Consider the following 26,643-nt stretch of genomic DNA (forward strand, 5'->3'; position numbering starts at 1 on the left):
ATTGAGAAGTGAAAGTGAAAAGAGAGAAATTTGAGAAATGAGAACTGTGAAGTGAGAAGTGAAAAGTGAAAAATGAGAAATGAAAAGTAAGTAGTGAGAAGTAAGAAGTAAGAAGCAAGAAGTGAGTAGTAAGAAGTGCGAAGTGAGAAGTGAGAAATTCGTAGAGAATAGTGTGAAGTGAGGAGTGAGTAGTGGAAAATGGGAAGTGAAAAGTAAATTGTGAAAAGTGAGAACTGGAAAGTGAGAAGTTAAAAATCAAAAATTTGAGAAGTAATAAGTTATAAATGAAATGAGCGAGAAATGAAAAGAAGCGAGAAATGAAAAGTATGAAGTGAGAAGTAATAAATGAGAAATTCAGAGTGAAGAGTGAGAAGTGATGAGCAAAAAGTGTGAAGTGAATAGTGAGAAGTGAGTAATGAGAAGTGAGATGTGAAAAGTGAGAAGATTAAAGTGGGAATGAAAAATAAGAAATGAGAACCAATGAATGAGAAGAGAAAAGTTAGGTGAAAATTTAACAATTTTAGCCTTATATTTATTCCTTCTAACATCCTTCTCTCTTTTCCCCTTCTTTCTTTTGCATTTTTCCTTCTTTCTTTTTCTTATTTCTTGCATCCTTATTTTTACTCTCCCTTTCTTACTACATCATTGTTCTTCTCTTCTTTCTTCTTACTTTATTCTTCGATCTCTCTACTTCATTTCTTCTTTTTTCCTATTCTTCCTCTTTTCTGTCGCTTTCTAGATTCCAATTATCATCTCTCACTTCTCATTGTTTGCTTCTGTTTTCTTCACTACTCACTTTCAACTTCTCAGTTCACAACTAACCCATATCACTTCTCACCATTAACTTGTCACTTCTCATTTCTCATTCTCACTACTCAATGCTCACTTCAAACATCTCATTTCTCACTTCTCACTACTCTGTACTCACTCCAAACATCTCATTTCTCACTTCTCAGTTCTCACTTTTCACTATTCACTTCGAATTTTTCACTTCTCACTTCACTTAATAATGAAACCAATTTAAACTACATTAGATGATGACCAAATGACGGCGTTCGACCAAATGACTTTTTAGTCCAAATAGCATTCTGCCAAATGACCCTAAACCATATTTCTACATGTTATGAAAAGTTTGAAATTTCGGAAAAAAAATATAAATGTGTTCTCTATCTCGATACCTCCCTAACTCGATGGTCCCTTCAATATCGAGTACGGGAGAGCTCACTGTACAACCAATTCAGTTCAAAATTTGGGAGGTTCATTAAAACAGCAAATGTTTTCGTTCAAGCATTAGGAAGCGTAAAAGTCAAAATTTGAATCACTCTAAGCTCATGCACAAACCAGTGACATAGGTGATCAAATGAATTATCTTCTAATCTAATCTAAATTTTACGTCAGTTTTTAAGAAAAATAAACTGAAATTTACATCCATCGAACCCGAAGCACAGCAACCGGTGCGATGAACATATGAAATGACAGCACACGTACCCAACACACAAGCAGCCGGGTTGATGCAATGAACAGAGAATACGTGGAAGAACAAAGAACCTGTCAAACTTTGATCTCTGATTCTTCATGAAGCGGTTATGGCTGGGTGGTAGCGTGAGTGGCGCTCACGCAACGAACCAATGATCGATTCCCGTTTGGTACATCATCATTTTTGTGTCAATATTACAGCCGTGTAAATTTTAACGTGAACCCAGTTTTTCCACATTGATCACGACTCAATCTTTCATCAATAGTGTGATGATCGTGGGTGTCGTCGGTCATCATCTAAAATTACAAGACTTTTACGAAGTGTGTATGGCTACTCTGTGATTGGCCAAAAACAGTGAAATTGCGAAATGAATTAACTGAACGACTGACTGAGATTGATCGAGCATTTTCAGTGTGCAAGGTCCAGTGATTCAAATCTTCACTTGATCAATCAATATATCGGTGCCTGCCACATATTTGTAGTCAGTTTGAAATATGAAAGGAAAGGTAAATTTGTAGGTGGTACCGTTTTGACTCAAATTCCAAACATGACTTATATTCCGAACACTCGCGTATAAATGACCATTTTGGCTTTTTTGTGTAATTTTCTACATAGAATCTTGAATTCGTTAGTAATCTTGATCTCTTCTTCTTCTTCAATGGCTCTACATTCAAACTGGAACTTGGCCTGCTTTTCAACTTAGTATTCTATTGGCATTTCCTCAGTTATTACGTCTTCTTCTTATTGGCATTACATCCCCACACTGGGACAGAGCCGCCTCGCAGCTTAGTGTTCATTAAGTACTTCCACAGTTATTAACTGCGAGGTTTCTAAGCCAGGTTACCATTTTTGCATTCGTATATCATGAGGCTAGCACGATGATACTTTTATGCCCAAGGAAATCGAGACAATTTCCAATCCGAAAATTGCCTAGACCGGCACCGGGAATCGAACCCAGCCACCCTCAGCATGGTCTTGCTTTGTAGCCGCGCGTCTTACCGCACGGCTAAGTTATTAATTGAAAGCTGTTCTATGCCCGACATTGCATGAGTATGTATCTTGTATGGCAAGTACAATGGATACACTCCCAGGGTGTCGAGAAAGTTTCCAACCCAAAAACATCCTAGACCGGACCGAGAATCGAACTCGCCATCTCCGGATTGGCAATCCTACGCCTTTGCTCGCAAGGCTACTGGAGACCCCGTGTAATCTTGATCAACCGATGAAAATTTTAATTTGAGGGTGCCAAAACGCTAGTGTTCGGACTATGAGTCATGTTCGGGATTTGAGTCAAAACGGTATTTGCTGTTTGAACACTGTGTATACCTCTGCGTCTCATTGATTGAAACTAGATACTCAGAATTTGGGTCGAAAATCAAATGTGGTCAGTCTGCTTTGCACAACCTCAAAATCTGTTTTGAATAAAAATATACACAATTTTATTTGCATCATTAGAAAAGTTTGAAAATTTCTCTATGCACTTCCATATAATTTTTGTTATATAACCGCTGGTTTTTCCCAATTTCCTCATAGACCTTATTCTAAATACCATGTCGATGAACGTAACAACTTGCATCAATTTTGAACAGATAAAAATACATCTTCTCACTATTCTACTTGTATTTCATTTTGACTAAAACATCATCGCACGTGGTATAATTTTAAAACAATGACTGTTGAAGTAGCTCATATTTCTCATATTTATTACGGTTCACAACAATCCAACCATGCAAATGTCTACATTTTCCTGTTTGACCCGAAACAAGAAACGGGTCTTTTTTTTTCAAAGTAAAACAAAACAAAGGTGTAGGATAAAAAACAGAGAACATGGAACTAACTCAAATAAAAGAAAAATAGCTGTGCGGAATGTAACGGTCACTTATTAATCAGCAGTTGCTGTAGTCACGATGTAGTCGCTGCTATAGAGCTGAATTGCTTTGCTGATGTTATTGATAAGTATGAATATTTATGTTCACCTTTGATTGACGCCAACAGCATGTCTGATGTCTAATGTCTGAGTACTTTGTTTTGCTTTTTTTTTCGAGGTCACGTGAACATTGTGGTCCTGTAGTAGGACTTACGAAAAAAAAATCGAGCCACACACGTAGTCTAGCCGAGTGGCAGGGAAACGATAGCGTCGCGAATGTACTTTCTCCCGCATTTGCGTGTACGCAGCATGTTATCTACATATGAATTTCTGTAGGTGGTCGTGTCATAAATTCCTTCCTGGTTATCTATGGGAGTCGGTCACACAGTCATGAATTTCTAATAGTAGAAAATTGGCAGGAGTCAAACTGACGTTATCGTGTTCTTTTGTCTTGTGTGCTTGGTAAAATTTGCATATGATTAGAAAATAATTCAGAACTTTTTAGAAAAATGCCATGAGACAAGCTGGTACTATCTCCTTTAATATCACCACTTGAATGTTACTTGCTTCGTAAGTCGAGGCAACTTCGGCACACTGAGGACGGTCTTACTGATGAGGTCAAAACAGGGGAACTGTTCCGTTTTCCATCTCACTGAACATATTTTCATCTCATCGCAAAACAAACAAATACAGCATCAATCTCGTTTCTTCTTTTTGCTAACATGCTGAAAAAACCACAAAAATAAGAAATAAATCAAATTCTTTTTCATTGCTTTGTTTTTCGTGAGATGCTATCGGAGCTATGAGATGAAGTCCAGGAGCAGTTACCCTACGTAGCTGTAAAGTTACAATCACGTGGTGGAATTGTCCTTTCCCGTTAAAAAAAATATCTCGTTCTATTGCCCCAGCCGATTATTTGACTGAATTAAGGTGAACGTTCCCAAAGAACCCATATTTTTCGAAGCCTCTTACTATAATTTTTAAAATCGAAAACAAAAACTGAAAAGAGCTGCACGTGTAAAATGTTCCAAAATATTGATATTGGTTTAAAATCGGGCGAATTTTAGGTCAAACATGTAAACAGTACTTCTTAGATTTTTGTTTAAAATTTTGAAAACAGTTAGAAACGTCAAATAATAAGGGCTTCTTGGGATAATATCTGGAAAGGACGATTTTATTATCCGACCTCCAGACTGTCGGTAAGGGCGCTGACCCATTCTCACCCCCGACGACGGTAGTTTCGATAGTGCAGTCGAAAAAACAGCACGAGCGCATATGCTGGTCCTTGTTCCCAAGCCTTCAATCATGATATATTTTGTTAGGAATGTTCAAAGATTTTATCAAGTAATTTCTAAACAATCTCCCGAATGAATTCCGAAGAATTTTCCTGGTGGAATTTCGATGAAGTTTCGGAGAATTTCCCGAATAAAATAGCTGACGCCTGCCTGGCGTGACGCCTTCTTTAAAGACAATTTAGTATTTTGAGACTTCGATCAAATATAAAAAGACGGCTGAGTTATTAGCCCGTCCTTCCTGACCACTTTTCGTGACGGTCTCAAATTTGAATCTGCAGAATGACCCTCTATCTTAAGGAAGGGCATAATCCTAGGTCAAAAAGAATGAAGATGTGGTTCGATTCGTGGTTGGTAAACTAAACCTCTTTATTATCAATCTTATCGAATAGGAAACTTTTTAATTCTAGTACATCGTGAGAAGCTAGGAACAACCATTTACTAATTTACCAATCGGAGAAGTGTTAATCGAAAAGGCAATAACCGATACGTACACATAGTAATCACTTTAGTTGCCTTGGAATAAGTCAGTTGTGTAGAAGGAAGAACATAATTGCTCACTGCTCAGCGCTCTAGGCGACATGAAATATGAATCCAAGGGATCGTGAATGAGTCATGTTGTAATTCTCGCGTGATTTTTGAAAACGTCGTAAGTCCAAATGAGAGACTCTCTTTCATTACGCTCTCTTTTGCTAATATCAAGGCTAGTTTAAAATTTGTTGGAATATTTTGAAATCAGCACACTAGACAAAGCTATTTTCTTCAGATCGGTACTAGAAAATCCAATGTAAATGTTAGTATGGCTTTGTAATAATCGAAAGAGAAAGTAAACAAAGAGAGCCTCTCTTTTGGACTTACGACGTTTTCAAAAATCACGCGAGAATTGAAGAAAACCAGCGGCATTGCTCAAGTTACAAGCACTTGTGTGGTATGAGAATCGACAGGTGTAAAGTGACATGACACAAAATAATTCTTAGAAATGTTGTATGTCACCTAAAGGAATTTATTAGCTATGGAACATTGTGTTCCAGATGAATTCATGGAATTGTCGTATTCCACTTGAATGAATGTGACTTGCGCGTAGGAACGTTCTGAAATTGAGCTGCATGTTCGCTCTGGTGAAGAACGACAAGATCTCTAATTTATCATCCTTGAAGATGAAATGGATATTTAGTATGCTACAACAATTTCATTTGAGTGTTGCTGCCGCCGACGACGGCCATCCTATGATTTACCACCAAATCAGTACAGACCTCACCGATGGGAATTGGGAATACGTTTGGGCTACCCTGAGATCACTGTTATCGACGCCATTTTCTCATTGATTTAAATTTCAGAAGCCGTCGCTGTGACGCTGTGTCCGCTTTGCGTGAATTCTCGACCAATTTAAGGATAAGAACCAAACCCGTTGATTGCTCAAATTTGATGTTTGTGATTGCGATTCATGAACGGGGTTGATGCGCAAAAAACGATTGCTGAACTTTTAGTTGAGCAAAATTAAAATATTGAAAAGCGTTCACTCGTGCTAAATCGAGTAGATTAAAAAAGCTGAGAACTCATTCATTCATTCATTGCATCTTTAATAAATCCAGGATGAATTTGGCCGAGGGTGTAAACAACAGAGATACCTAGAATTCCTTTCAAAAATGTTGTGATGGCTAAAGCGTTCCACTGAGTTTAGTTTGTCAAAATTTGGAGGTGATGAAGGATCTACCGGAGGAGTAGGTGGAAGACATTGTGTTGTATGTATATCTTCCAAAAAAGGAGATAAGCGTAATTGCTGTAATTACGATCTCACTGCTGGTATTCGCGTACTCGCCTGTCTCTCGAATTTTATACAGTCGATTAACACCAATGGCAAGATAATTTGTGGCGTAGTACTAGGTGAGATTTATTAACCGACATTTCACAACAAACCAGGAATTTGCTATTGACAAGCTACTGCAAAAGTGTTGCAAATGCGATATGCCGCCACATAATTCGTCTTTTAACTTCAAGCCGCATTCCACACTATAGCTCGTAGCCCACTATAGCCGATGACAACAAATACGGATATCCAGACAAATTGACAAAATTTATGCGTGCAACTGTGGATCGATGAATATAATCACCACCTCATTTCGTAGGGTAAAGTGCCCAATAGTGGACCCTCCAGCCATTTTTGCATTATTACAGCACAATGTCAACATTTTCCTATGAAATTCCATCGGGAGAACCTACCTTACAGTCCTATGATTTGATTACATGCATTGGAAATGCTATGGAAAGTAAAATTAGATGATTTTTTACAATTCTATAAAAAATAAACACGAGAGTGTCCATTATAGGAATATTTTGAGGGGTCCATAATAGGGAAGAAGAACGTCCCGAAACGGGACATGAAAATCAAATGAAGTGTCGACTACAGGGAAGCAATTTCCTATTATGGACCCCAAGGGGTCTACTATAGGGCGAATTCAGTTAGACTTTAAAATGTTGATTTTGACGAATAACGTCGTGTATCTGGGTGTTTTATGTATGTATCGAGAAGAGGAGATGCAGAGCTTGTTGTTCGATATCAAGCAGAATTTATATGTTGAAAATGTCTACTCCTAATGCCAGGAAGAGTAAAATTCCGCTACTAGGGCGTCCACTATTGGACTACTTTAATTTTCTTTAAAATAATCGTTTCTGCCTTTCTCGTTTACTAAGTATACGTAAAGGCTATACGTTCGCTTCCAAACAAACTTTTTATAAGAGGCCTGGATACCCATAATGTTATTTACCAATCGCTCGTCAATCTGAGATGATGTGCGTGTGTATGTATGTGCGCAAAAAACTCATTAATTTTTTAAACAATTACCCTAAAGCTATTTTGCTCGCAACAAAATGCATTCCAAGGGGAAATTCTGCCCCATTGTTTTCTATTAAAAATTGACCAAATCGCACTATGGGCTTAACATTTATTCATTTTATGCACGAGAAAGGCACCAGGTGATTAATCTTAGATGATTCCTACTGATTCATATTTATCCACCTCCTCACAACCTTTCTACCTCCAAAGTCAGTGGTTCTCAACCTGGGGTATATGTACAATAATGCGTAATGGCGGATGAATTACAATTCCAATCAAAACTTATTGATAAACTCATCATAGGACGAGTTTGTACAATTTCATTTAATTCCGAAATACGTATCTGTCAAAGATAGTGGAATTAAATGGAATTGTACAAACTCGTCTTATGACAAGTAAATACATTCCACTTAAAGCTCAAAATAATTTTCTTATCTTATTGATAAAGTTTCAATAAATAATGTATTTTTTTTATCATTCCGTGCCGATAGTTCGAACGAGCCAGACGTGTGTGCTGTGTCTCATCGCGGGTTTTGTTCGGTAGTGCGTGTCTATTGTGTGGTGCCTACCTACGGATCCAAGGCGATCACTGTCGGCGAGCGAAGTAGCTGCTTCTGGCGACGCCAGTGAAGCAGGCTATTGTTTCTGCTGCTACCTACAGCAGCAGCGCAGATAAGTGGAAGGCATTGTTTTATTGTTCTCCCATCTCTCCGATACAGAGTGAGATTAATTAGAATACCTACATTAAATTAGTTTTTTTTATTTTTTTTCTAATTTGCTATTAGTTCTAAGTTAGTATAAGAATTAATAGTCCTTCCACCTTGCGAGGTGAGAATGGAGGCAGAGACTATGGGGGGCGGTAGTCCTCTGAAAGATATCCGCACACGATTGTACCATGCGGCTTCGCCTGGGCCTTGGGTTGTTTACTTTCGGCAGAAAGTGAAAAGTCTAGACTTTCTCGGCATTAAGCGAGATTTGACGCGTCGTTTTACGAAGCTTGATTTTAGTCAGATCAACAGGAACAAGCTACGAATCACCGCACCTACATATCAGGTGGCGAACGAAATTGCTAAAGACAAGGCGTACAATGTAGAATATTTAATCGAAGGTGTAATCAACGCAGCGAGCCTGACTTGCAAGGATGTACTTGCGGGAAAAGGCCGCTTAAAGAACGCAATGGAGTCTACCGTGGATATTCTGGATTGCAAGGAATTGCATTCAGCAACCATGGTAGATGGCAAAAAAGTATATTCTAAGTCAGGCTCGCTTCGGGTGACGTTTGCCGGTTCGATTCTCCCAAAATATGTCGATTTAGAGAATATGTTGTTTCCGGTGCGTCTTTTTGTACCAAGGGTATTTAATTGTACCAATTGCAAACAACTTGGTCACACTGCCGAGTTTTGTGACAACAAACCACGTTGTGGTAAATGTTTCGAAAGACATCGGGAGGAATCCTGCCAGCAACAAGCCACAAAATGTGCTTATTGCGGTATGGCTCCTGCCCATGGTTTGCAAGATTGCCCGGTGTACAGAAAGCGCACCCAAAAAGTGAAGCGCTCGTTGGTACAGCGCTCCAAGCAGACTTATGCGGAAATGGTTAAAGCGCAAGACACATCCGCCGATACCACTGCAAAGGCTGCTATTTCAGCTACCGTTCAAGTAAGTGATTATTATGATTCCATATGCATTGACGAATTGGACTCTGACACAGCTGATATGGATGATTCTACGGAGGTACACGTGCCCGAAAAGAGGAAGCAACCGTCTTCCAGGATCGCGCCGTAAGAAATCAAAAGTCATCCATAAAAGCTTGCACAAATCTGAAGGCAATGGGGATTATTTAAAATCCCGAAGCAACCTGTCTTCACTGCTCCTTTGGATCCATCTTGCAGCAAGACATTCCCGCCATTGCCCAAAACCGATGTTTCCAAGAAACATCCGGCTAGGAAGAATCAATGAAAGAAAAACTTCAATTCGTTCTTCCCAAAAAGTACTCCGTCCAAGCGAGGATTGATCTCCTTTAAGGACCTTGTGGACCGTTTTTGAATTTATTCAATATTCCGAATTCATTGAGGCCAATCATTGACCTCTTTATACCAACAGTGGAAAGTTATCTGAAGCAATTGACTGTTTCATGGCCCCTTCTTGCAGGAATTGTATCTTTCGATGGATAATACGGCTATTACACAAGATACAATCACTGTGCTGCAGTGAACTGTCATAGTCTTAAAAATAAATTAGACGTGTTCAAGTTTTTGATTCGCAATTCCGATTGCGACATATTTGCACTCTGTGAAACATGGCTTTCTTCTGAAGATGAAATCAACTTCCACGATTTTAACATTATTCGCCAAGATCGGGATGATCATTATGGTGGCGTTCTTTTGGGGATCAAAAAATGCTACTCCTTCTACAGAATTCCCATTCCGACTGTTCACGGCTTAGAAATCGTCGCATGCCAAGTAAATGTGAAGAATAAAGACCTTTGCATAGCTTCAGTGTACATTCCTCCAAATACCTCTATTAATCGTCGACATTTTTGGAGCGCAGTCTCCCTTCTATCATCTCCAGTATTGATATTGGGTGATATGAACGCACATGGTATTGGTTGGGGCGAAACGTATGACGATTATAGAGCGCCTATGTTCCATGATTTGTGTGACGATTTCAATTTGAATATTTTGAACACTGGTGAAGTAACTCGTATAGGACCAAATGGTCAACAAAGCCGTATTGATCTGTCTTTATGTTCAAATTCACTATCGTTAGATTGCACGTGGAAGGTTATCCAAGATCCCCACGGTAGTGACCATATGCCGATAGTTACCACAATTAAAAGTAGCTATCAACAATCTGAGCCAGTTAATGTTCCTTTCGACCTCACGAAGAACATTGACTGGCAAAAATTTGCATCGGCGGTAAATATTGGTATTGAATCAACTGATGTTCTTCCACCGCTGGATGAATATCAATTCCTTACCGAATTAATTAAAAAAACGCACTAGAAGCTCAGAAACGACGCGTTCCAAGTACATCCGTCATAAGAAGACCAGCCACTCCTGGTTGGGATGATGAATGTACTAAGTTGTATTCTGAGAAATCTGATGCCTTCAAGGCTTTCCGTAAATACGGAAGGTCTGAGCTTTTCGAAGAGTATTTGAGGCTTGAAAGAAAGCTCAAAAATCTTCTCAAGGCTAAAAAACGTAGCTACTGGCGACGTTTTGTCGAGGGACTATCGCGAGAAACCTCAATGACAACACTTTGGAAAACGGCTCGCAACATGCGGAACCGCACTTCCACCAACGAGAGTGAAGAATACTCCAATCGAAGGATATTCAACTTCGCAAAAAAGGTCTGTCCAGATTCCGTACCAGCAGAACCGCTATTTCGAGAATCAGTCAATGATCCCGGTTCTTTGGGTGGACCATTCACAATGCTGGAACTTTCTATGTCTCTTCTTTCATCGAATAACTCTGCTCCGGGATGCGATAACATCAAATTCAATCTTCTGAAAAACCTCCCAGATATCGCAAAAAGACGATTACTTGACCTGTACAACTGTTTCATGGAGTACAACATTGTGCCACCTGAATGGCGACAGGTCAAAGTAATAGCTATTCAAAAAACCAGCGTCTAATCACAATTCATACCGACCGATTGCCATGCTATCATGCATGAGAAAATTATTGGAGAAAATGATCCTTTCAAGAATCGACCATTGGGTCGAGCAAAATGCATTACTGTCAAATACTCAGTTTGGATTTCGTAAAGGTAAAGGAACAAACGATTGTCTAGCGTTGCTTTCTTCAGATATACAACTGGCTTTTGCGCACAAGGAGCAATTGGCTTCAGTATTCTTGGATATTAAGGGCGCTTTTGATTCAGTTTCCATTGAAGTACTGTCAGACAATCTGCAAAGTAATGGGCTACCCGTATTTTTAAATAATTTCTTGTACAATTTGTTGTCAGAAAAACAAATGAACTTCACACTCGGCACTCTGACAACTTCCAGAAATAGTTACATGGGCCTTCCCCAAGGTTCATGTTTAAGTCCCTTGCTTTATAATTTCTATGTCAAAGATATTGACAATTGTTTGGAAGGACAATGCACGCTCAGACAACTTGCAGATGATGCCGTGGTCTCTCTAAGAGGTCCATGTGCAGCTGTCTTGCAAGGACCATTACAAAGTACCCTGGATAATCTGACTGTTTGGGCCAGACATCTAGGGATCGAGTTTTCACCGCAAAAAACTCAGTTGGTTGTGTTTACTAAGAAGCGGTATCCTGCTCAACTGAAACTCAAGCTGTTGAATGATGACATCAACCAATCTTTATCTTCTAAATACCTTGGGGTCGTGTTTGATTCCAAATGCACCTGGAAACTCCACATTGAGTATTTGATACAAAAATGCCGGAAAAGGATCAATTTTCTACGTTCTATCTCCGGAACATGGTGGGGTGCTCACCCGGAAGACCTCATCAAACTCTATAGAACGACTATTCTCTCTGTTTTAGAGTATGGCTCCTTCTGCTTCCTCTCAGCAGCTGATTGCCACCTGATCAAATTGGAACGAATTCAGTATCGTTGTTTGCGTATTGCCCTTGGCTGCATGCATTCAACGCATAACATGAGCCTGGAGGTGCTTGCTGGAGTCACTCCTTTAAAGCACCGTTACTGGGAGCTCTCACTTAGAATACTCATCAAATGTGGGACAAGTAACACACTTGTCTTACATAACTTCGATAATATGCTTGAACTAACTTGTCGTTCAAGATTCCTGAGAGTTTATCTCAACTACATATCGTCAGATCTTTGTCTTCCGTGTTATAATCCACCTCGAGTTCACTTCACCAACGACAGTTCCTCAATTGTATACGATCTGTCCATGAAACATGCTATTCAAGGAATACCAGATCATCTTCGACTAATATCTATTCCCTCACTTTTTTCTGAAAAATATGAACATGTCAATTGCAACAACAGATATTTCACTGATGGTTCTCGCATCAACGGATCCACTGGCTTCGGTGTTTTCAATGTAACTTCAACCACCTTCCGAAAACTTCAGGAACCGTGTTCGGTTTATGTTGCTGAGCTGGCAGCAATTAACTTCGCTTTGGGGATAATTTCAAATCAGCCCGTAGACCATTATTTCATCTTCTCGGATAGTCTTAGTTCTATCGAGGCACTCCGGTCGATGAAACCCGTTAAGCACGCATCTTACTTTCTTACAAACATAAGAGAGCAGATGCGTGTTTTGGTCGAAAGATCATTCAAGATTACCTTTGTTTGGGTCCCTTCTCACTGCTCAACCTACGGCAATGAGAAGGCAGACTCGCTGGCAAAGGTGGGCGCACAGGAAGGTGAGGTTTATGATAGACAATTCTCGAGCAACGAGTTTTTCCCATTAGTCCGTCAGAGTACTCTTCAAAGTTGGCAAAATAATTGGACACACAACGAACTTGGACGGTGGCTATTTTCTATAGTTCCAAAAGTTTCTGGGCGAGCGTGGTTCAGAGGTGAGGACTTAAGTCGAGGCTTCATTCACGTGATGTCGAGACTTATGTCTAATCACTATTCACTAAACGCACATCTGTACAGAATAAACCTTGTCGATAGCAACTTATGTAGGTGCGGAGCCGGTTATGATGACATCGATCACGTAGTTTGGTCCTGCTCGGAAAATGACGCCTCCAGAGAGCAATTATTGGATACCCTTGTGGCCCGAGGTAAACAACCCTTCAGGGAAGTTCGCGGTGTTTTGGGAGATCGTGATGTGGTCTATATGCAGGCCATTTATAGTTTTCTTTGTGCTTCTGATATCAAAATCTAATAGTTTTTTTTCTTTCTTCAAAGTTTTTTTGTGTTTAGTCTCTGCTTTCTGTTCCGTAGAGCACCATAGCTCTGCCATCCGGAAGATGCTCCCAGTCGAACCATTCCTCGAGCACGACGACACGCCACATCGTCCCTGACGCCAAATACCCGGATGAGAAGCTGAAATTCCCTGATCCCAAATCCTTAGCCCTGTCCATCCTTAAACATTGTAAACTAACCTCGAGTCACCACGAGTACGCTGGCTTCTACCCCTCTCTTACTAACTGAAAAATTAAATGATATTGATTGTATATATCACAAAGAACCATGGCTCCGTAAAGTGTTATACACGCCTGAGCCTACCAAATAAACGAACTTGGAAAAAAAAAATCTATTTTTTTTAATTTTGAAACTTTGTCTTGTACATAGTATGCACGACCAGCTCAAGATCAAAAAGAAAAACGTCTAACGAACAAATTTTAAAAAAAGTTCAATGTAATCTACAAATTTTAAACAAAATGTTAAATACTATGTAAAAAATATGCTTCTGGACTAAATCTTGAGTCTTGAGATACGGTAAAGCATTCATTTGAGAGGCATGAACGCATTTTCCCGAAAATGCTAGTTGCTTCGTTGCAAGAGGATTGTAAGCATCCTCTACGCTTCTCGGAAGCCTCCTTCCAAGCACCTCAGAAGCCTCACTTCAAGAGTCTATGAAGCTTTTTGATTTTGAGAGGATCGGGAGCATCTTTTCAAGAGGCCCGGAAGCCTCCTTTCAAGAGGCCCGGAAGCCTCCTTTCAAGAGGCCCGTAAGCCTCCTTTCAAGAGGCCCGGAAGCCTCCTTTCAAGAGGCCTGGAAGCCTCCTTTCAAGAGGCCTGGAAGCCTCCTTTCAAGAGGCCTGGAAGCCTCCTTTCAAGAGGCCTGGAAGCCTCCTTTCAAGAGGCCTGGAAGCCTCCTTTCAAGATGCCCGGAAGCCTCCTTTCAAGATGCCCGGAAGCCTCCTTTCAAGAGGCCCGGAAGCCTCCTTTCAAGAGGCCCGGAAGCCTCCTTTCAAGAGGCCCGGAAGCCTCCTTTCAAGAGGCCCGGAAGCCTCCTTTCAAGAGGCCCGGAAGCCTCCTTTCAAGAGGCCCGGAAGCCTCCTTTCAAGAGGCCCGGAAGCCTCCTTTCAAGAGGCCCGGAAGCCTCCTTTCAAGAGGCCCGGAAGCCTCCTTTCAAGAGGCCCGGAAGCCTCCTTTCAAGAGGCCCGGAAGCCTCCTTTCAAGAGACCAGGAAGCCTCCTTTCAAGAGGCCCGAAGCCTCCTTTCAAGAGGCCCGGAAGCCTCCTTTCAAGAGGCCAGGAAGCCTCCTTTCAAGAGGCCCGAAGCCTCCTTTCAAGAGGCCCGGAAGCCTCCTTTCAAGAGGCCCGGAAGCCTCCTTTCAAGAGGCCCGGAAGCCTCCTTTCAAGAGGCCCGGAAGCCTCCTTTCAAGAGGCCCGGAAGCCTCCTTTCAAGAGGCCCGGAAGCCTCCTTCCAAGAGACCCGGAAGCCTCCTTTCAAGAGGCCCGGAAGCCTCCTTTCAAGAGGCTCGGAAGCCTCCTTTCAAGAGGCCCGGAAGCCTCCTTTCAAGAGGCTCGGAAGCCTCCTTTCCCAGGATCCCGGGATTTTTCGATATTTCCTTGAAAAAACTATATTATAAAAAGGTCAGATAATACAGATTTCAAATTGGAACTCAATTCAATTCTAATTTGAATCGATTCTTTCGAAAAAAAAACGACTTCAAAAAGCAAATAATATTCACGTTTTTCTCGGAAGGTAGAGTATCCTTTTGGAATATATGACTCGAAAAGAAGGGTTCGCTGGCGGTTGAAGTAGGCTTGACTCTTTGCATTGTTTTGAATATGCATTGATTTTAGACAGTTGCTGAGATTACATTCAATACCCCAGTGACGAAAGATGAAAGATCCACAGTAGAATCGTACTGGGCCCATAACCTATTGGAGATATGGGAACCGCCTCACGAAGAAAACAAAATACTATCCTCCAACCCAAGATGAATACACCACTAGGTGTTCCAATCTGCCAAATTCACGATTCAGCCATCTTGTATTTAAGTATGGGAGAGCCAGCCGGTTTGTTTTCGTTTTGCACTGAAAATGAATTTTTCACACCCGCCTTCTTCTCTTCCACAAACTTGGCAGATTGGAGCACCTAGCACTGTATTCATCTTGCTCCAACCCATGGTAGGGTACTAATTGTTAATTGTGTTCAACGTAATCGCTTGCTGCGATAAAGATGAATCAACTCAATTATTATCGGAGTTCGATAATTTAACGTAAGTTAACTGGATAATTTAACGATGATGGGATGGATAGATTACGCGATTAAAGTTGGTATACAATTTTGACAGAAGCCGAGAATCGGACAAATTGATTGCAGCCTGTTGACCAGAGTTGACTTTAATCGAAGTGATACATCAAAAAAAAATTCAATTGAAAAGACATGAATTGGATCAAGAATTGTTTTGGAGGCAAGAAACTCTGGATAACTGACTCAATGTTGGGCGGGGCGAGGAGATTAGCAAGGCGAACATCACCTAGTGTACACAACCTCGCTGTAGACGGGAGATGGGTAGGAAGCAGGCGCCAAATAGGTGTGGCTGATCTTGGACTGTAGATACTTGTCGTTTAATTAATAGAGAGCTGTATAGCTGCTGGAAAAAGTATCAGTCAGTAGCCCTCCATTGAATGGTATAGGGGAATCTAATATTTTTTGTGAAGGTGTTCTATTAAATATCTCCGTTATTTTCATGTCTGTTCTTTGTGGGCTTCGTGGCCGTGCGGTTAGCGACGTCAATCGTCTAAACGCATGTGCTGTGGAGTGTGGGTTCGATTCCTGCCCCGGTAAGGAGAAAAATTTTCGTAAAGCGAAAAGTTCTCCACTGGTCCACTGGGTGTTGTGTAAATGTATTGTCCGTTGTCTCATGCTAGATGTTAAGTGTTCAGTCTGTGCGACCTCTGGTCGAAGACGGTGATTCTGTCTTTTTTTCTCTTACAAATTTAATGATAGGATGATATCGATTGTGCATCACAAAGAGCCTTGGCTCCGTATACATGCCTGAGCCTACCAAATAATCGAACTTGGAAAAAAAACATGTCTGATGGGAGGTATAAAAATATGATATGAGTTTATCACCAAGTTATAACTTTTGTAAGAAGAAAAATTACACTGTTTGCGAACCGGAAATGAAACAGTATTTTTTGTCCCGGGTATCCCGGGATTTTCGGGATTTCAAAAATAATATCCCGGGAATCGGGAAATCCCGAATTTTCCTAAATCCCGGGATTTTTTGTCCCGGGATGTCCCGGGATGGAAACTCTACTCGGAAGCCTCCTTTCAAGAGGCTCGGAAGCCTCCTTTCAAGAGGCTCGGAAGCCTCCTTTCATCTGCACTTCCACGAGAAATCACTGGGATGTCTGATATATGGGGTAGGGAGTGTAGCAGGGTTCGGTCTCCCGTGTATAGTCGTGTAGTTTGATTATAAACAAAAACAATTGAACGCACGCTTCTTCTTATTGGCATTAGATCCCCACACTGGGACAGAGCCGCCTCGCAGCTTAGTGTTCATTAAGCACTTCCACAGTTATTAACTGCGAGGTTTCTAAGCCAGGTTACCATTTTTGCATTCGTATATCATGAGGCTAGCACGATGATACTTTTATGCCCAGAGAAGTCGAGACGATTTCCAATCCGAAAATTGCCTAGACCGGCACCGGGAATCGAACCCAACCACCCTCAGCATGGCCTTGCTTTGTAGCCGCGCGTCTTACCGCACGGCTAAGGAGGGCCAGAACGCACGCTAATCATTTTAATTATCGACCGCACTACACAACTGGATGCGAATTTAATTTCACTTTCTGATTGATTTACTCACCCGCACAATGCAGAACAAAATTTCGGTGACCGGCCGATCGCTCTACTTACTGGAGAATTACGACTGGACAAGAAACAAATTTTCACTTTCCAAAATAATTCATATGTACACAAACATAGGAAAACCCCAGAATAATCTACCAAGCGGCGATATAGCCTATCTCGTTAGTTATAAACATAGTATTTTGGCCATAACTTTTGAGCCCATAGCCAATAGGAAACAATGGGACAGGATTCTGCGTCAAATGCAACTTGTTGCGAGTAAATCGGCTGAGAATCGCAAAAGTTTGAAGGGGTACCTCTCTAGAAAAAGGTTGAGAACCGCTGTTCTAAGTGATTTTCTAATGACCGACCAAATGAATCCAGATTTCTTATTTCTAGGATAGAACCATGTTTATGAAATTATAAACGTTGCCAAATATTAGATTTAACAGCAGGTCGTTAGAAATTTGCGAAGGCATGCGAAGGATTAGATTTGCGATTTCATTTAAATAAAAAACAATTATTTCACCTAATCGTAATACTGACTTTCTCACATTTATCCAAAACACCAACCTGTTTGGTTGGAATCATAATTTTGTTCATAAATTTTTACTTGTTTTCAACAATGATCAACAAGGCCTTGTCCCCTGAACTTGTGTTGAAAAAATAAGTTGGATTGGATTGGATTTTTTTGTCTTCATTATAGAAACATTCAGCCCAAGGCTGACTCACCTCTTAATATTAAAATTTAGTAATGTTTTTCTCGGCTTTTTGCAAACAAACATGAACACATGAACAGACAGATGTATTACTTTGGGTCTACAAGCCTTCTTATCAATGGCAGCCCTTACTTTGTACCGTTAAATGTACAAAACGTAAAATGTAAAACGACCCGTATATAATATTTGAATGTTCCATAACGCTACGAAAAATCCAAAAATTCAGGAGTACCCTTAATTATGGATCATCATCACAATGAAATTTGCGCAAATTTAAAGTTTTATGGATCAAAATATAGTTTTTTTTTCATTTCTTGTCAATAATCATGTCTAACGGAACTTATTTTCCTATTAATTGCTAAATTTTAGCTTTGTTATGGATCTTTGATTTAATCTTTATGGGGGTTCTCGAACTATTTTATGTAACGTTTTTCGAAACAATCTAATGTTTTTTATGGATCATTTTTAATTTTTTTATGGTTCATTCTTTATTGTTTATATGCAAAAGTATGTTTTGCTTCTGTTCAATGTTCGTTAGAGTGAAATGAAAGCCTTTGGTACAACTTTGTTGACGGAAAGGCAAAAACGTGTAAAATTGATCAATTTACCTTCGGTTTACGGTACTTAGCTTCAGCGAACACACTTTTCTAAATAGTTTCAATTATCCAGCAGGTTATCACAGTCTGTAGAGACCTTTCAAAGAGTGGTACCTAGTTAACCTTGTAAGCATGAATTGCAAATTTGAAGACGATTTGATATTTATTCCTTTCACATTTTTTTTTTGATTTCTGGTAACATTGTTTTGCGCACCTCACATCAAAGCAAATTCATGCACTTTCAGAAAGGCTGTTATAACCACTAAGTGTATAGGCATACCTAATGAAACAACAAGCATTTATAGAAAAGCGCAAGATTCCTAAAGCCACGGGAGATGGTTCTATGTTGAAAACATGCATATGAAACAGTGCCCATATGGTAAAAAAAAATTGTTAGAACTGTTGCTCTTGAAGTGGAACGCGTATCAGGTTTTATTAATTCCAATAAAACTGGACTGACCGGTCATGACACAGTATTTAAGCAATTAATAAATTGGCGCCGTGTACAATGTACTGAACTTTAGCTTGACAATGTTGAAGTTAATCCACTTTACGCCCCCCCGGTGAAAAGCTCAAATAGTAGGTGGATTATTCGTGCCAATTTTTTTTTATTTTGCTTCCGTGCAAATCAGTTTAGGACTAGCGCAATGTGTGGTTTACTGCTTTCGAGCACAGATTTGCAAAACACGATTAGGACTCGCAGTCGGTACAGTATCCATTACAGCTGTTCAGGTGGTTCTAAGGCGACACGACAGCGTCCACGTGAATGTGCGGGCGGCCAGGGGGGATCATTAGCTGTCCGCTTGCTCTGGCGCAGGTGAATTGGCATTGGAGCTTATCTGCTGGAAACGCTTCAGCAACGTGTTTATGAGGTGCCTTATATCTCATGCCACCTCATCTGGACGGTAATTGTCAGTTTGTAATAACAATTCGTGCGTTGTTCTGGTAGGTCGGTATAAAACGCGCACAGGAATTTTTTACCCGTTTCAGTTCACTGCCGGTGATCGATTGACTTATACGTGCGTTCGAAGCCTCCTAAAAGGGCACAAAACGGAGTGCTGTCCGGTAGCGGGAGAAAATGCCATTAGCTTATCAGCGGAGAGTAGTTTGGCTCCTTTTTGGTGGACCCTGATGGTGGCTTTGCTGGAGTTGTGATTGCAGCTGGGAGAAGTTTGAAGATTAACATTTCCGTTGAGGAAATCTACTCAGTGATAAGTGAGAAAATATATTCTTAGGCAAGTGGAAGTGCATTCGGGCTGCAATCAGTTCCAGTTCGACCTAACCGTTGTGCAGTTTCTGTTGATAATTGAATTGAAAATGGATCGTGACCAACAACTAGCGAAGATGCAGTGTCCCCAGCAATTAAGTGATGAGAAAATAATGGATAACCTGCTGAAAGTTCGACACGATCATGCCAAATCATTGGAAAAGGATTATTCCCATTTGTTTAGGTAATTTGTGCATGCGTTAATCAACATTCCATTACTGTCGTCGGATTGTGAAACTGTTGAATTCCCTGGCCGGGCTAAGAAATTTATGGGCGTGTCTCTTGACTTCTTTGAGCATAGCGTCTTCTCATGCTTGCCACACGGTGTGCATGAATAAGTACTACATCCGGGTTATTGAGCTCTCTGCTATGCTGTGCACAGACTTATAATATGAAGCCGTAGCCTGAAGTTGGAGGAAAAAAAATCAAGGCTGTTTTTACCGTCGACATTAATCCAGACAGCATTCTTTGCAATATAATTACACCATGGCGTATTGACGTCAAATCTGTCGATGGTATCAATGGAGGTGATAACTTTAGTGTAGTGGATAAATAGATCATTGGTTTCATGGAGAAAATTTACTGAAGTAATCAGAAAGGCTATCCTCGCGAAGAATAAAAGAGAGTTGTAAAGTAGTTCAGTTATACCACAAAGTGAATGGCACAAACTTGAATCGACGCTTTATACTGATAAGCAGGGTCAATGGCAAAGGCTCAACGCAAACAATGGCCATTCATAACGAAGCGTATGTAATCAATGAAATCTGTCGATGAAGTGCCTGTTCTCAATTCTTGAGATAGGCAAATCAATGCTCCGATTTCAAATCAGAAAATGTCATCTTACTTCCGTTTATAGTGAAATAATAGAAAAAATCGGGTACAAGTAAAGTATTGGAACAGTATCTGAACTAGAAGACGAAACATTTAAAACACATTAGAATTGTGATAAATTTTCATCTGGAATCAATTAACATCTCAATGCGGCAAAAATCTTCAAACGTGTTTTCAATCAATAGAAGAACGTATAAATGTAAGATCAATTTTATTTTTAATTAGAGACGATTAGAAATGACAAACAAAAAATCAAATTGAATGTTATCCGCCTAACACTACCAACAAAGCCAAAAACACCACCACTATCACTACCACCATCACATCTATCTATACATATATAAAAAGGCGAAGGTGGCATTTATTCGACCGCATACCATCCAAAATGGACAGACCACTTTATGTTAGTTCTCTTCTTCTATTTACGAGGAGAAATGTTATGATAAAACTTGAACATTTTGAAAATCGAAATCCAATCTTTCTAGTGAAATAATTTTATGTACATTTTGTATTTATGTACATTTTGTTTTTATTAATTTTGACCATGTTTATACAACACGAAGTTGGCATCAGCATTCTATAATGAATAAAACGATTTGATCTTATTTTTATTAATTATAAATGGTAAAACTTAAAAAAAACGATGTAAAATCATTCTACGGAACCGATTTATTTACAGTATTCTAATTACATTGTGAATGGCTTTAAATTGTTTCTAAAGATATATCAATTAGGGGGCGAGACAAAGTTCATCGGGTCAGATAGTATATCTTCTTCTTCTATCTTCTAGGGAAACTGTTCTGATCTCCATCTCACTGAACATATCAAGCTCTGGTAAAAAAGCGAATGTCGCAAGAGAGAATTTTCTTCGTCGACTTCCCCTCTTTTGAATAAAAGTGACAAGCAGGGCTTCACGTATGTCGTTTTCGGTTTTAAACCTGGGTCAGGTCCGACCCCGACTCTGAATAACCGAACGAAAAACGAATCGGGATCGAGTCAGTATGATGGTATTAGTGAGAACTTAATCCATATCATCTGTTTTGTTTTCAATTCGCACTTTTATCAGCTGGCAGAAACAGACATATTTTAAATACTGAATTTTGTTATTAGTGTTCTTTTTTTCTTGTTTTATGAATTATGGGGAAAATCAGACGTTTCCTCTGTTAATTGTTTAATGACTAAAATGACTATTAATCCATCAATAAATTAATGTGATTAGGAGCTTGTGATGAATGACGACGGCAATGTGGATTGCCGTGAAAGAATTTATGCCAATCCGTTTTTCCCGATAAAGTATTATGCTGATTCTAGTATATGGGTAACAGTGATTGTGTTACAGTAGATTTGAATTATCAATTATGTCATTGAAATGGAACAGAACAAGAAAATATGAAAGCAATTGAGATTTGGAGCCTTTTATTTTAAAACAAATAATCAAATCGCACAAGAGTTGAACAGCATTCTTTTTTGCTTTTTGCATTTTTTTTTTGCTTTTTTCCCCCCAGTTTGGGATAAATTGCGATTTCGTCAGAACTGCAAAAACCAAATATACAAGAGAGGCAAATCATTTTCCACTACATAATCTAAACAGGAGATTCAACATAATAAATATCAATGGGATAAAATATGTCTTTGTCGGTTTTTTAATGAATTACAAGTAAAAACCCTTCTTCCACTCAAAAATTATGCTCAATTCGTATAAAAACTGTTCCTAAATAAACATTTGAATATATTTATGAATAATCATTTATAAATGATGATGATGATGATGATGATGGTCCCGCCACATACCCCTACAAAGGTTTGAGCTAGACGATTTATCTTTAAGATAATTAATTGAATGATAGAATAACAATTTAATCAGATTTGCAAAAAACAAAAACGATCTGATTACCATCACAGATATGAATTACATAACTTTTCATTACTATCCAGCAAAAAATGTAAATTAAAAAAAAAAAACTGTTGTTTTCATCTACAGATTCTCATAAGCATCGGTAGTGATACTTCGAGTTTATACTAAAATGCAAAACTTGTGATACCTCTCGCACAGATTTCAAAAGTTCCACCAAGAATCGCGTTTCATGTTTATACAAGACCACGTTTATCACTCGTAAGCATCAATAAAATTAATAATTTAAGTCGTCAACAAAACTAAAACTTGTGTTACCGCTCCGTCGATATCAAAAGTTTCGGTATCAACCACGGGAACAAAACTCTACCAGATAGCCCATTACTAATCCGAAGAATCATTCAAACAGTTGAAAATGCGCAAGTCTGTACATAAATTTTAAAAATCATCCATATCTGTTTCGCGCGCTAGACTCAAACTTTTGTAGACTACACAAAAAAAGGTCAAATTACAATTACGTCAATATATATATAAAATCCATCATCATCATCGAGGCGAACAAAACAGTTTATCATGGCCTCAATAAATATAAAATACAATTGTCCAAACAAACAATCCGTAGGTCAAACTTCGTCAAGATACAAAATTTATTGAATTATAAAAGTCAACTAAGTAGCTGCTTAAAAGGCAGCTTTTACGTGTGAAACACAAAGTCTCTTAAACTGTGATAATGTCGTTGCATCGTTTGATATGTGTAGGCATCGAATTGAAATAATTGATACCTTTAAAAACAAAGAATTTTGTGAAGCTCCATGCAAAAAGTATGGTGTTCTTATATCTTCCGCGTTTCTAGTGTTATATCTATGAATGTCACTTCCTCTTTCAATTCGATCACACAAATATCGAGGCAGCAATCCGTTAATTACTTTAAAAATGAACACCATTGTCAAATACACAATTCTTTGCTTCACCGAGAGCCACTGCAAAGCATCCAACAAAAAGTTGAGGAAGTGAATCTGTTACATCTCAAAATCAAACGCATAATCTTATTCTGCAAACGCTGCAATCTCGATATTTGTGTCTGATTTGCTAAAAACAAAATGGAAGGGCAAAAGTCCAAGTGAGGAGAGATGATTGATTTGTACAACTGTATTTTGCTAGCAATATTTAATTCGTTTTTCAGTCGACAGAGGATTCCATACTTCTTGGCTATTTTCTTGATGACATTGTCAATATGTTGGTCAAATTTCAATTTATCATCAATAATCACGCCAAGATATTTAATTTCCCGTACGCGATCAAGTGCCTCTTCATCAATTTTCACCGAGACATTATCAATTGAACGATTTCGCGAAATAATCATGTACTTTGTTTTACTAATATTCAATTTCAACTGTTTGTACTTCAACCATCTACTTAAAGAACGCAAATCTTCATTCAAGCGTTCAATCGCATCTTCTAAGTCTCTAGCTGCAATGAATAACACAGTATCATCTGCGAATAAGTTTATATCACAAAAACGTAAAACCCGTCGCATGTCATTTATATACATAATAAACAAAAGGGGCCCCAATACACTTCCCTGTGGCACTCCTAGGGTGTTCTCCATGGGACGAGATACAGAATCATTAAAAGCAGTCCGTTGAGTTCTGTCAGACAAATAGCTTTTAAACCAATTGTATGCAGAACCTGAAATTCCAAAGCGCTCCAAAGTTTTCAACAATAAGGGCCTAGAAATTGTCTCAAAAGCGCGTTTAAGATCCAAGAACACAGCAACAATCGTATCTTTATGCTCTATGCTTTCTTTCCATTTAGCTAATACCAAGTTCAAAGCGGTTTCGCAGGAGTGACCCTCCCGGTATCTTGATTGTTCCGGTATTAACAAGTTATTACTATTTAAATACATAAGTAGCTGGCCTTTAACAACAAGTTCTAAAATTTTCTCTACTGTGTGCAACATGTTGATGGGACGAAACTCTTCGGCTTTAATCGTTCCAGCAACTTTTTGAATTGGAATAACTAAGGATTCCTTCCAAACTTGCGGCACGTGCCCAGTTTGCAATGATTCATTTATCAGGTCCAGCAGGTTGTGTCCGATGACATGAAAGCAATCTTGTATAATTTTAGCATTAACATTATCAATACCAGCCGTTTTTCCTAGATTAAAACAAATCGTTTCAAGTTCTTGAAATGTAATGGGGTGAAAACCTTCGAATCTCAAGTTACTGTTAACTGGCTGTTTTATTTCGTCAGGTTCATCCACTAACTCGATAGATCGGTTAATGGTTGAAACGCTTTCAATAAAATAATCATTGAATTTAGACGCGATTACTTCTTCCGACTCTTCTAATGTGCCATTAAAAGTTATGGATCGCGGTTTACAAGAACTAGGTTTTAACAATGATTTTAATATTTTCCATAACTCTTCGCTGTTGTTTTGATGCTGATAAATTTTCCTCTGAATATATTCGCATCGAGTATGCTTTAAACATTGCGAATATTTATTCCGCGCAACCTGGTACCTATTCCAATGATTTTCATTATTACTTTTACGACATTTTTTGTACAACTTATCTCTTTTACGTTTAAGACGTAAAAGATCTAGATTGTACCAGCTGTTTGAATTATTCAAAGTTACTAATTTCTGTTCAACTAACTGATTGGTACAGGATTTTAAGACGCTCGTGATAACAGCTGCTCTTTGATCTAAATTACCAGTATTTTCTCGAAAATCCACGTTTGTTTCGATAAGGCTCGTAATTGCTTGTTTCGAATATTTTCTCCAGCACTTAAGTTTTACCAAATCGTTATTATTACTACTGTCATCTGTAATGCTAATGACTAGTGTTTCATGATCGGTTACTTTTAAATCACAATTCGTAACACTAGTGACAGAATCAAAGTTAGAGTAAACATGATCAATCAAAGTTCTACTGTGCCGAGAAATACGCGTATACTCATTTACTTTTTGTTTTAAATTAAAAAGTCAACTAATCGCTTCAAATGATTCGAATTTGAATCGTCACACCAATTGATATTAAAATCGCCAGCAATAACATTTAATTTACTAGGATCCATAAACGACTCTAACCAGTTTTCAAAATTTCCAAAAATGCTGGTCATTAGCACTGGGAGAGTGATATAAAATACCGTAATTACCCAACTTCATGCCACGTACAACTGCAATGCCTAAGAACCAATTGCCATCGCAAACTTCGTTCAATTGAAGCTTGAACTGAACTGATTCTTTGACATAAATAGCAACTCCGCCGGTGTGTCTCGAATGTGATAGACAAGCAGCAACACTATATCCCGGAATACTATATTGATCAAATGCTTCTAAGTTAACAATATGAGTTTCAGATAGAAATACTAAAAGTGGACGTTTATCTTCTACAATCTTACGTAGTGCAACGTAGTTTGTAGACAAATACAATAAAATACAATAAATTTGTTGATGTCAATATAGTTGCCAAAGCCTTATAAATGGTTAATGCCAGGGTTGATACATTATGTTTATATTCTTCAAATCCGTAACCTTGAACAAATTATCCACAGAACTGCAATAATGAATAAAATAATGGTATGAACATTTTCGTATAAATAACTTCATAGCGGCAGATACTCTGGTACGCTATTTTCCCATTGATAGAGCAATTATACCTAAAGTATATGTTCGAATACACAACGTAATAGTGAATAAATAGCAGCTACCTTCTCGTCACTGCATTTTATAAATCACATTTTCAACAAAATTTTCAACCCTCATTTTGTTTATAATGGAGCTACCATCTGAGGTAATCAGCGAAAAATATGTCGATATCTGAATGCGATTCACCATCAGAGAAGCTTGAAGACAGCACAAAATTAAAATAATCCATTTTTGCGTGGAAGACAGCAACAAAATTGATAAATTTAACAAATGAAACAAACAAAATCAAATACCCATCCGTGTCTTTTACGTTTTCATTTTCCTTTAGCGTAAACATAAACACCAGTTTGACAGTTTGTGTTCGAATGTATTGGTGAACCTAGGTTGGATCTCGATAAATCGGCAGAGCGAACCTCATTCATTTTGGGTCGGATCTGGTGCGGATCGCGATCCAACCTGAACGAATAACCGAACGTTTTGACAGCAGTTAGAGCGGATCCGGTGCAGAACTAGGTTCGACCCAGCAATAACCGAAAACGACATTAAATTCA

General features: G+C 39.0%; 1 protein-coding gene across 1 annotated transcript in view; it reads left to right on the plus strand.

Annotated features, from left to right (window-relative positions):
- The first annotated feature begins 19,288 nt into the window (after window positions 1-19,288).
- LOC134220852 (proton-associated sugar transporter A-like) overlaps window positions 19,289-26,643 on the plus strand; it is a 59,836-nt gene continuing 52,481 nt past the window's right edge. The window contains exon 1 of the mRNA XM_062700008.1: window positions 19,289-19,941. Coding sequence (XP_062555992.1) covers window positions 19,808-19,941 — 134 coding nt within the window. The 5' untranslated portion in view covers window positions 19,289-19,807. The remainder of the gene's footprint in view (window positions 19,942-26,643) is intronic.

Source organism: Armigeres subalbatus, chromosome 3 (assembly GCF_024139115.2).
Source record: "Armigeres subalbatus isolate Guangzhou_Male chromosome 3, GZ_Asu_2, whole genome shotgun sequence".
Lineage (NCBI taxonomy): Eukaryota > Metazoa > Arthropoda > Insecta > Diptera > Culicidae > Armigeres > Armigeres subalbatus.